This window comes from Melozone crissalis, unplaced genomic scaffold (genome assembly GCF_028551555.1).
Source record: "Melozone crissalis strain CALT ecotype California unplaced genomic scaffold, PUWL_Pcris_2 ptg000035l_1, whole genome shotgun sequence".
Taxonomy (NCBI): Eukaryota; Metazoa; Chordata; class Aves; order Passeriformes; family Passerellidae; genus Melozone; species Melozone crissalis.
In genome coordinates this window covers 11,295,059-11,306,719 of record NW_026535813.1, presented here as the reverse complement: position 1 = coordinate 11,306,719, position 11,661 = coordinate 11,295,059, and the positions used below count along the sequence as shown (strand labels likewise).

The window sequence follows — 11,661 nt, the reverse complement described above, 5'->3', positions numbered from 1 at the left end:
ACAGAGTCCCAGAGTTCAGAAAAGTTCTAAATTACCCAGAGTAGTAAATCTTCGACTTGAGAATTTAATCTTGTCAGAGTCTTTAGTTTAGTATAAACATCCCTTTGTTCTGACTCATCTTAGCACGTGTTTAGTCATCCAGTGCCGGCTGCCTCTCGCTCCAGCCACACTCTCCTCGTAGTGGCACAAGCTTTTTTTGCATCTGAATAGCCGTGCTCTGCATTTGAATACCCGTGCTGACTAGGCAGCGGCGAGTCAGGTGGCGACGGTGCTAACGGGGAAATACGCACCCCCCTGATGCTATTATTAACTCTTCCGGGGATACCACGGGGCACCCCGCGGATAGTCCCGGTGCCGCAGGGGGGAGCATCACATCCACCTCCATTCTCTTCGGTTCCGGTGCAGGCTGCGGAGCCAGTGCCGGCTGTAGGACCGCGTTGGTACTGTCTGACACTGCCTGTTGAGCCTACAGCTCCAGCTCTGCGGGTGCAGAAGGTAAGGGTAGAACTGCGTCCACTCCCATGAAAAACTCTCGCGGAAACACCGTGAAGGCCGCTGCGGGGTCGTCTAGGCTCTAGGGCTGCTGCTGCCCCTGCCACGGCTGTTCTTTCTGCTTTTAACTGCTTCAACACTGTCATCATAAGTTTCTAAGTTGTGCTAGGCCCCTTGGTTTCTTTTAACCGGTCACTGACGGCATCCCAGAGCGCATTTCCTAGTTTTTCCCACTCAGGGGTATCGAATACGCTTTTGGGGCTGGCAAAAAATTCTCTCTCCTCACTCCACCTTAATAACTGTTTCAGGACCTCTGGGTCATATTTAATTTCTCTATTAAAGAATATGCTGGAGGACTCTTAGAGTGGCCTGCTCTTCTTTTGATAGTCCCTTCCCCATCCTCCATCCCTTGACCGCTCACCTTTTCCGGTGTTCCGCTGCAGCGTAAGTATATTTTTCCCGGAGCCGTCTTCTGACTTCTGATCTGACTCGGTGGAGCCGTCCTCCGACCCCTCCCCCACCCCGGTTACGCCACGGGGTTCTCCGACCAGGCTTCCCGCTTTTTCACTCAGTAGAAGCTTCTTCAGAGTCCAAAAGGTCCAAAGGGTTCTGTCTACTTAATTAGCATGTTTGTGTATCACGTCGTGGTTCACCAATAATGCAGGAAACAGGACTCCTGTACAAGTAACCAATATGATTAAGCAGAAGCCATTTATTGTTTACATTATGCACTTATTTATACATTCTAAAACTACTGCACACGCTAGTCATGCATTTCTTGATTGGTACTTCTATCTTGTCCACACGTTCTGCACCCACTCTTCAGGGTATGTGATTGGTTACAGTCCAGGTGGTTCACAGCCCTCTGTTATCTAGCTCTTGTGGTCTTGGTATTCTGTTTCTCAGCCTCTTCTTTCTTAATTTAGCACAATTTATGTCTTAGTAACCTTGATGAATTCCAGAGGGCTCTGATAAGAATAACTGGAGATAGTTTGGCTAGGGCACAATGTTACCTAAGTTGTTCAGATACATTGCTACAGCTCTCTCTGTACACTCTGTTCTTGTAAGGAGAAAAATTTGCCTCTATGTATAACTTTGCCTAAAAGGTTTATGTAAAGTTGCATACAGCGATTTCCATAAAATTTAACAGTGTTTAAGTTTCCATTAAATCTCTATAAACAGGGGTATCTACAATGGCTGTGACTCACTGCTGTTCTAGCCCATGTTCCCGAGAAACTACATCTGTCAAAACAGGATGCTAGGCTAAGTGCTAAATCTCTCTTCATAGGCCACGCAGTTCCCTTGTGTCAAACATATAAGGCAGTGCTATGTACTATATCTTCAATTTAACCCCTCAGTAGAGAGGTCCCTTTCAGGTACTACTAACCACTGAATTGGCTGTGTGAACTGCAGAGTGGGAGTGGACTCATGTTGACAGAATTCAAAGCCCAGTGAAAGAACCCAAAGAATAGACTGTAACATCCAGACCAGGTGAGAGAGAACCGAAGAAGCTTGAAGATCTCCAAAAAGTATAGTCGAGCTTTCACCAGCTATGTTGAAGATTGTTTACTAACACTTTGGGTGGGGAGTTTGAACTGTATCATTGATGTAATTATCCTATTTTAATAGGTAAGAATTACAAGCATCTGTTAAAGGGAGATGCACAGAGATTTGTAAGAAGTATTGAGACAGTTTCCTTAAGAACCAACGAGTAAGATAAAACAAGGAGTAGAGGGCAAGACTGGGTTGGCCTCTGTGTTCAACACCAAGAATATTTTAGGCCTGCTGTGGGTGGCAACCCTGTAGGCATGGTAAGGTAGGTGCAAGGAAGCCATACCAGACCTCTATCATTTCTCAGTTGTCTCTTAATCCAACGGCGACTAAAAAAGCAAGACTAAATTGGCCTCTGTATTCCAATTTGTCCATTTCCAAATAAGATTTTTTTCTTGTTCCCACTGTCCTCGCCCACATCAACAGATGCTAGTAAAAATTATTTTTATTTCTTTTTGAGAAGTAAGGGTAGATGATCAGAATCAAAAATAAGAGTTAATTGTTCGAGCCAAATGACTCATAGAAAAGGAAAAGGGGGGATTTGGTATAGATGAGTAATGTAATAGTTGGCTCTCACAATTAAAAGATAAATATTATGTACATGTATAGTAATGTTATTGTAATATGTTGTGTCCCCCACCTCCCCCATAAACCCCTTTTCCCTCCCCCTTGTAATAACCTTAGTAGTCAGGACATTTAGAGAAGGCTGGCTTGTTACCAGGAGGTGCAGCATAACAACACCTGACCTCCAATCGAGATGTAAGAAAGTAATCTCCACCAATAAACGGCAGAGAAAGAGTTGACTGACAAAACTTTAGGAGGCACTAAAGATATAAAAGGCAGAGCATCCATTTTGTAGACAAGCACGTTGCTAGTAGTCATGGGAGCTCCCAGCGCTGAAAACTTTTTCCTTATTCAGTCCTTTGTTGCAATTTTTTGTTAAGGTTTAATAAACCTTTGAAATTTTAAAAGTGAGCAGTTGTTTCTCACATTAGCATTATAGCATCATGCCTGAAGTAGGCCCTTGATGACAGGCATGGGAAGCAACTTTGTTGCTCTCCAGCAAGTATAAGTAAAGCTAGCAGTCATATTTTTTCATATCCCTCCACTTCAAAATGAGGAAGTTTTATCATGGTTTGTTTCTTTCATTAAAAGTCAGTAGATGCAAATGGTTGGTTGAAGTGCTATCTACAGGAATCAGTTTGAATAGCTTAATTTTTTTCCCCTCCTCACTAGTACGATTTAATTGGTGTTAGCAGCGGGGAGAGTTGTGGTTCTGTTTTGTGGCTTTAAATGTTGTCAATTAAGTGTGTTCTAGTGCAGAAGATGATCAAGCTACCACCCACAGACACACATTCTTACTGGTTGACAGCCAGGTAAATTGTGCTGGCAGTGATAGGATTGGACTTTATTATTAGCTTTTGGGTTTTTATTGTCTTGGATTTTGCTATCATCTTTAAGGTTGTTTCTTTTTAAATGCTTGCAACGCAAGTGTACATAATTTAAAAGCATTTTGTTTGTGTGGTGTTGTAATTCCAATGTTTTCTCCCATGATATATCTAAAGTATGCTAGTGTTTAACCTAATGAGGAATTTGATTAAAGTGTCAGCTTGGTTCCTTTGTAAAATTATTTTAGAAATCCAAATGTTTCTATGCTTTTGAATAGGCATGAAATAAATGTTTAACTTTAAATATTATTTTATTTGAATATGTTAAGTATAGTGTGAAAAATTGATGTACAGGTGGAATAATCCAGTGGCTCAAGAATATGCTCAGGTCACTGATTATGTACAACTTTGTACAAGTCATATAATTAGTGACAAATTCAGAGTTTTTCTGTGGGAATTTTACTGCTGTTATTTTAACAGTATAAGATGGTCTGCATGGATTTAAATCATGTGTGGCAACACACCTTTGGTTTTCCAGTTACTTTTAAAAACATTTTTAAATCAATTGTTTGGTTGTATTTTGTATATAGATGGTCCAAATCACAGCATTAAATGTAACTTGCAAATACTTCCTTACAGATACTTTTCCCACCTATTCTTTTAATGAAAAAAAATAAAAGCAGGGAAACAAAACAGAGTTTATATTTGCTTTGAAGAAATGCGTACTCAAAAAATTGAGGGGCAACACACTGCTGATCTAAAAAGACTTAAAACAATTGGATGTATGTGTATATGCAAAAATTTGTGTTTCTTAAAGTTAAATAAGGATTTGGGTGGGTGAGAAATAGTCTTGTTTTACTCCTCCAAATTAATGATAGATGTTCTTTTTTCTCCTCTCTCCCTCCTTTGCCACTTCCTCTTTCTGCTCCAGTACCCAATGCTTCTTTTAAGGTTTAGTGAAAGGTTTCTGATTAAACTGAATTTTCATTCCTGATTTATTTGATCCAGTGCATTCATTTGTATGCTATCCATGTGTCTGGGCTAAGCTAACAATTTATAGGTAAAGCTAACGGTTTTTTATGTGACTTTTAAAAAATCCTATTTAATTAGCCATTGTGTAATATCTTTTTAACTTCTAATTGCAGTCAGTCAGATGATGATTCTGGGTCAGCATCAGCTTCTGAATCTGGTTCAAGCTCTGGAAGCAGTAGTGATGGAAGTAGCAGTCAATCTGGTAGCAGTGACTCTGAGTCTGGTTCAGAGTCTGACACATCTAGAGAGAAGAAACAAGTTCAAGCTAAACTCCCACCAAAACTTGATGGATCCGAGGTAAAACAAAATAAATTAACCCTTTGTTTGGAAAAAAAATACTCTGTGCAGAATAGTTGCAAAAGTAGTTTTTATTTTAACAAACAAAACCTCCATAATTTTTACGTAGAATGTTAAATTGATTGGGTTAATGAATTTACATACTTAGCTGTCATAACAAACAAGGCTGCTAAGTTCTCATTTCTGTAAATACCTACAGTTAGATAATTACTTAAATTTTATAATGCAGAAGACCTATTAACATATTGTATATTTTTGAGGACAAAGCCACAGATAATGTTCCTATTTCTAATTTTTTTTTAAACTTGTCTCTCTAATGCTGAGTTTCTTCATATCAATAAATGTGCAACAATTTCAGGGTTAGGTACATCTTGTTTTCTGTATGGGGAAAAAGTCTGCCTAATTTAGAAAAAAAGAGTGGTGTCTAGAAATCTCTTCAGTGCAATGGATGAGCTCTCATCTGTTTCTCTATGTAATATGGCCTTAATTTGGATGATATGATATACATGAAGGGTAGTAAAATATTTCCTACTGTAAGATTCAGAGGCTGTTAAGGATACTTTTTTGTGTTTGTGGTTTTGGGTTTTTTTGTTGTTCATATTCATGGTTTTGATACTGTTTCTCACAGTATCCTTCTGGATACAGTGTTCAGCATACAGCTAGACAAGTCCATAAAATGATGGGTGAATAATTGGCTGATGGGTTGGACTCACAGTTGTAGTAAATGGAATTACATCAGGCTGGTGACTAGTGATTAGTAGGGTTCTTCAGGGCTCAATATTAGGGCCCTTTCTCTTCAGTGTTTTTATAAATGATCTGGGCACAGGAATTGAATGTACATTAAGTAAATTTGCCAACAATACTAAACCAGGAGGAGCTGTTGACTCCCTCAGGGGTAGAGAGGCTTTATAGAGAGATCTGGATTGGCTAGAAAACTGGGCAATCACCAACTGTGTGAAATTTAACAAGACCAAATGCCAGATTCTGCACCCGGGACAGAGTAATCCTGGGTATACATGCAAATTGGCAAACGCAGCTGGAGAGCAATGCTGTAGAAAGAGATCTGGGAATTTAGGTTGATGGCAAGTTGAATATGAGTCAACAGTATGCCCTAGGAGCCAACTGTGCCCTGGGGTGCATTGCTAGCCAGTTGAGAGAGGTGATTGTCATGCTATGCACTGCACTGGTGCGGCCCCACCACCTGTACTGTGTGCAGTTTTGGGCACCTCAACGTATGAAGGACATCAAACTATTAGAATCACAAAATATTCTGAGTTGGAAGGGACCCACAAGAATCATTGAGTCCAACTCTTAAGAGAATGGCCTGTACAGGGATTGAATCTTGGGGTTATTAGCACCATGCTCTAACCAACTGAGTGTACAAAGGATGATGAACAAGATGGTGAGAGGTCTCAAGGGCAAGACTTACAAGGAGTGGCTGAGGTCACTTGGCTTGTTCAGCTTGGAGAAGTGAAGGTTGAGGGGTGACCTCATGGCAGTCTGCAACATCCTCACAAGGGGTAGTGGAAGGGGAGGTGCTGATGTCCTCTCTCTGGTGACCAGGTCAAGACAATAGAATGAAGCTGCATCAGGGGAAGTTCAGATTGGACATTGGGAAAAAGTTCTTCACTGAGAGGGTGATTGGTCATGGGAAATGGCTCTCTGGGGAAGTGGTCTTGGCACCAAACTTGTCAGAGTTCAAGGAGTATCTGGATGACACTCTTATTCATATGATTTAGTTTTAGGTAGTCCTGCAAGGAGTGGGGAGTTGGACTCAATCCTTATGGGTATCGATGCAGGACGACTCCCAGCCGGGGAATGATGTGCAATGACTCCATGATTCAGAAGGCTGAACAAATGCTTTATTAAGCAATACTATATTATACTGTACTATACTATACTATACTATACTATACTATACTCTATACTAAACTATACTAAAGAAAAACCCGTGACCCTTTCCGACAGTCATGACACAGCTTTGACCTAATTGGTCAATCAATCAAAGCAACCATCACCAGTGGCCAATTAAGAAATCACTTTTGGTAAACAATCTCCATAACACATTCACCATGTGCCAAGCAACAGGCACAGCAAATAGAGATAAGAATTCTTTTCTCTTCTTTCTCTGAATTTTCTTACTGCCTTCCCCAGGAGAAATCCTGGGAAGGTTGTGCCTGCTGCTCTCTGTAAAGAAAGCTGCGGCCACATATGAGTCTCTTCCAACTCAAGATATTCTGATTGTGTGTACTTCAGTATTGCCATAGGAAGCAAGAGTAGATGAGCAAAGTGGTCTGGAAGGAGTTATCTAGATCAGTTAAAAATTTACTTAAAAAAAAAGGAGTTATCTTAATAATAGAGGCCTGTACAACTGTTGTTATACTTTGTTATGGTTTAGGCCTGACAAAGCCAGAGCCCCCATAAATATACCTTTTACCTGATATCTGCTGTGAGATGTGGCCAGGAAATAAGCAAAGCAGGCTCCAACTTAACCATAAAGAGAAGTTTATTAACTAAACTACACACACAATTACTAGACTACACACACAATTACTAAACTACACACACAAAGAGAATGAAAACTACACAGAAACACTTCCTTATCCTCCTCCCACCAAATTCCCAAGTACATTTACATTTCCAAAATTATCCACACTCGGTCTGGCACCACCCTTTAGAAAAAATCAAATCTTCAGCTCATAAGGGATAGACGGAGTCCTTCCTTGTGTCACAATCAGCAATCCGCCCGGAGTCTTGCTATCTCGTGACATCTCCTTTCCATGCCAAGGTGCTCTCACCACCAGGCATGGGATGGGGCAGGGGCCTGCCTTCAGGGCCTTTTAAGGATGCCTCGTCTCGTTCCAAGCAGAGCACAGTCTCATCCCTGGGACCTTTGTCCCCCCCATTTCTTCTATACCCCCTGGGGCCGAGGGGTCTCAAAACCAAACTCTCTTGACTCCGAGCCTCCGCTTCCCCCTGCACTGCAGCCTCTGCATCACCAGGAAAGAGTCCATGGATATACAACAAAAAAGAGTCCAGCAAAAATTGCCACTCCATCTTCCTCCATTCCTTCAACATCTCTCTTCTCCCTTTGCCAGACCCCCCTTACTGGCCTGGTTTCTTCCTTCATCTTCCACTCCTATCCCTTTCCCAGGAAAGGCAATGTTCTGCGAAGCAAAGGGGGGGGGGGGGATAAACAGGTCGCTCGATGCTCCCCCCACCCTTCCGCCAAATCCGGGCCTACCGTAGATGGGCCACGTGGCTTTCCCCTCCCCCAGCCCAGCCAGCAACTGGGCCGGGGGAGAGACTCCTTCACGCCGGAAATCCCAAGAGGGCTCTGAAGGACAAGAGCCCTGCTTTTAACCCCTTGGGTTCGTAGTCTCAAGAGGTGGATCCAAATGCCGCACTGGTCAAACCAGGTGCTCATCTTAAATTCCAACCACCCGTTGGTAACCACAGCAAAACAACATATCCCAGATGTCCCATTTCCGGTCAAACCACGACAACTTGATGTACAAATTGTGCCAACAATTATTGTATAACATTCCTTTCTACAGAAGTCTCACTTCTTTAAAATGCTATCCAGTATTATTAATGCATGCAGTATTTTGTAGTGAGTTTTTTATTAATAATGAAATTGAGATTCATCTTAGTAGTGATGATGCTCAGCTTAAGAAAAGTAAGTATGTGGTAAAGTTTAAAGTTTCAATAGGTTTAAATTACTCTTGTATCTGAATTCCAATTCAGTTTTGGAAGTCCAGTCCAAGTATACTTGCTGTGCAGAGATCAGCAGTGGTCAAGAAGCAACAACAACAGAAGGCAGCCTCATCAGACAGTGGTTCAGAAGAGGTGAATAATATACGAGTTAGTAAATAAAATGTAGAAGTGCATTTCTCATTACCCCATATGTTAGAATAAAATTATTTAGAGCCAAGTTCTGTTCTCCTTGTGTTTAGCAAGTCTGGTTTTAGTCTATAAAAGTAATGTTCAAATAACCAACACGCTTATGAGGAAACATGGGTGTAACATGAGTTGTGTCAAAATGATAGCAGTTTAGATTTTTAGGAAAATAATTTTAAGAGGGTTCATAGATTTATTTTTTTTTTGTTTAGGAGTGGAGAGAGAAGAAACATATATGCTATTCTAACAATTTTCTTAGTGGTATTTAAATGTGAGAGTATATGAAAGGTGAGACAGCTCTCAAAGGGCAAGAGGTTTTATTAGGCTTTTGAGAGAACCTTCATCTTGATTTATTAATTTGCAGCAGTGTAAACTGACTATGTAGGCACAATGATTATATTTTAAAACAGTTTTTTGTAGTAGTTTCTAGAGTTCTGCTGACATGGTATGTTTTAGATGGAGAAATATGAAATCAACAGCAATCCTGATCTTATTCAATATCAATGGGTACATTGAGAGGCGTGAAGAGGATAAGACATGAAGAATAGGATTTCTGTTTGAAAGTGGGAGCTGAATTATCTTTTTAATACTAAAAATACTTCATTCTTTTTTGCGGTAATAAATTGCGTATATTCTTTTCTTCATCTGCAGGATTCATCGAACAGTGAAGATTCTGTAGATGACTCTTCCAGTGAAGCCAAGAAGAAAAAACATAGAGAGTAAGATGTTTTTCATAAATTATATAATTTTTTGTTATGGCAACATAATGCTTATAATTAGCCAGTCTTAATTTCTCTGCACTTAAAATACAGTCTTGTGCTTCTCAATTTTGATTGACATTTTGAAACATTTTAAAATAAATACTCTGAAAGCAATATATATATAGATCTTAAAGGTCTTTTCCAACATAAATTATTCTATAATTTATGATATCACTATTCATTTCTGAGCAAGAGACTGTATTACCTACAGTATTATTGGAAAACATTCATCACCACTTTTTATTTTTAAAATTGTCTTGTTTGTGGCATGTTTTTGAGCTGAAGGTCCTCTGAAAATTATTGAAGAAATAGAAAATTACTTAATTAGCTTGTCTCAGATAAAATTTGAATTGGAATCCCATAGTTAAATGAGCCTTGCTTGGTCTTATCCTATGCAAGCTACTGTAGCTCCAGAGCTCAGTCCCCAAGGGGACTGGGTGCCAGAAGCCAGCTCGCTCTCAGACCAAGGCCGCGGGACAGCCCTAGCAAGCAGGGAATATTCAGCTCTTAGTGATTAGGCAGCTCTTATGATTTCAACTTTGCTTGCTAGGTAGCTTTTTCCCTTGGCCTAAGGCTCCAGCAGACGGTAGAGAGAGGAGAAGCAGAAGACGCTGGCTGTTCCACATGTATGGCTTTATTGTAGGGGTTCCGTGAAGGGTCTCAGCTCTTCTTCTTCCGAGTTAGTAGGGGTACAGTATGCTACTTTTATACCCTTGGCCCAGATCCAATCCTGACGAATGGCAAAGGTGTTAGAGTGACCATAAGTGACCAATAGTAGGGCTAACATAATATTGCCTTACATGGCTATAGGGATAAGGTATAAGGCAGATGTCCCTGGAGACAGGAAACTTCTTTGCCGCTGTGTCAGCATTCTATTCTCCAAGGGGCCCTGGCTAAACCTGAGGGGTTTACTACAGTTAATGCCAAATTTTTCAGTGCTTTAGAGGCAACCTTCCCTCCCAATTATTACAGGTTTGACAGTAATAAACCATCTTGGCTAGTCAATAAATCCAAGTTGAAATTGAGCTGGTTTTAAGCTGTAAATGAAATAGTTTGTGAAAAAGATTATACCTTCTCATTGGTAGTGACCTCTTGTGTGTGGGAGGGGTGGTTTTGGTTTTTTTTTTGTTTGTAATTTTGTGAGTTTTGTTTGGTTGTTGTTGTGTTGTTTTGTATTTTTTAAATGAACATTGAATAGAAATTTAATTGTTTTCTCATTCCTCTTCTCCAGTTAAATTAATCATCTCAGTATTCAGGGTTGTCAATATAATATCTTCAAGAAGGGGGGGGGGCAAAAAGAAGCTGTTATGCCAAATAGTGCTTTTTGAGTGAATTGTCATTCTGTCTTTTGTTACTTAAGAATGTGATTAAACCTAATAACATAATCTGTTACAGGAAAGATAGTTTAGAAACTAGTAACCAAATAACCCCATCTATCCAGTGCTTCAATTTTGATTTATACCTATTTTGAAACAAGTATGTTTGCAGCTGTTATCTGACATGCAGAGCTGATTTCTATATATAAATTTAGTACAGGCTCCAAGCCATACAGAGTGTGGTGTTCTATATGTTGTCTATATCTCCAAATAAATACAAGTTGTGTATTTGCATAGGGGTGGGAGAGTTGATTGGTTTGGGGTGGGGCTTTTTCTGTTTTTATTGGAGGGAGAGGTTGTTGTTTGGGTGTTTTTTAATTTACAGCTTACAGAAAAAAATCTTTTGAGGAGACAGATGATTCTGTAGCATTTCCAAGACACACAGATGTATTGATCACAATGAAAATGTAATTTGAGGACCACTTCATATTTAATTGAAAGAAGTGTCAAAGCCCTGATTCTTAGGTTTCCTCATCTGAAATGGAATGTAAAGGTCTTTGAGTAATATTTCACTTTTGAAGGACATTAGTACTATTTGATCATCTTGGTCAAAGACCCCCTAAGACTGGTATTGGATAGTAGTATAAAGATTTAGCAACCTTTCAAAAATGCATACCAGATTTTTCTTCCACTCACACCCATGCAATTAAGATTAAATTTCTCTGTACAAACAGAGTCTGAGTTAAGATACTGTTGATCAGTGGGTACATCTTTCCTCTTGCAAAGTAGAATATCTCAGCTAAGCAGGAGAACAGAGATACAGCCACTGGGAGTCACAAGTGGCTTGCTCATAATATCTTGCATGAGTGTTAAACACTGAGTTGGAAGCTCAGCTGGGGCTTTTGGGAGCCAGTGCCTCTGATT

General features: G+C 40.0%; 1 protein-coding gene across 1 annotated transcript in view; it reads left to right on the top strand.

Moving 5' to 3' along the window:
• Positions 1-284: 284 nt before the first annotated feature.
• LOC128941409 (chromodomain-helicase-DNA-binding protein 1-like) overlaps positions 285-11,661 on the top strand; it is a gene marked incomplete at its 5' end in the record, with an annotated part of 51,173 nt that continues 39,796 nt past the window's right edge. The window contains 4 exons of the mRNA XM_054283158.1: positions 285-324; positions 4,573-4,760; positions 8,508-8,609; positions 9,312-9,379. Coding sequence (XP_054139133.1) covers positions 285-324; positions 4,573-4,760; positions 8,508-8,609; positions 9,312-9,379 — 398 coding nt within the window. The remainder of the gene's footprint in view (positions 325-4,572; positions 4,761-8,507; positions 8,610-9,311; positions 9,380-11,661) is intronic.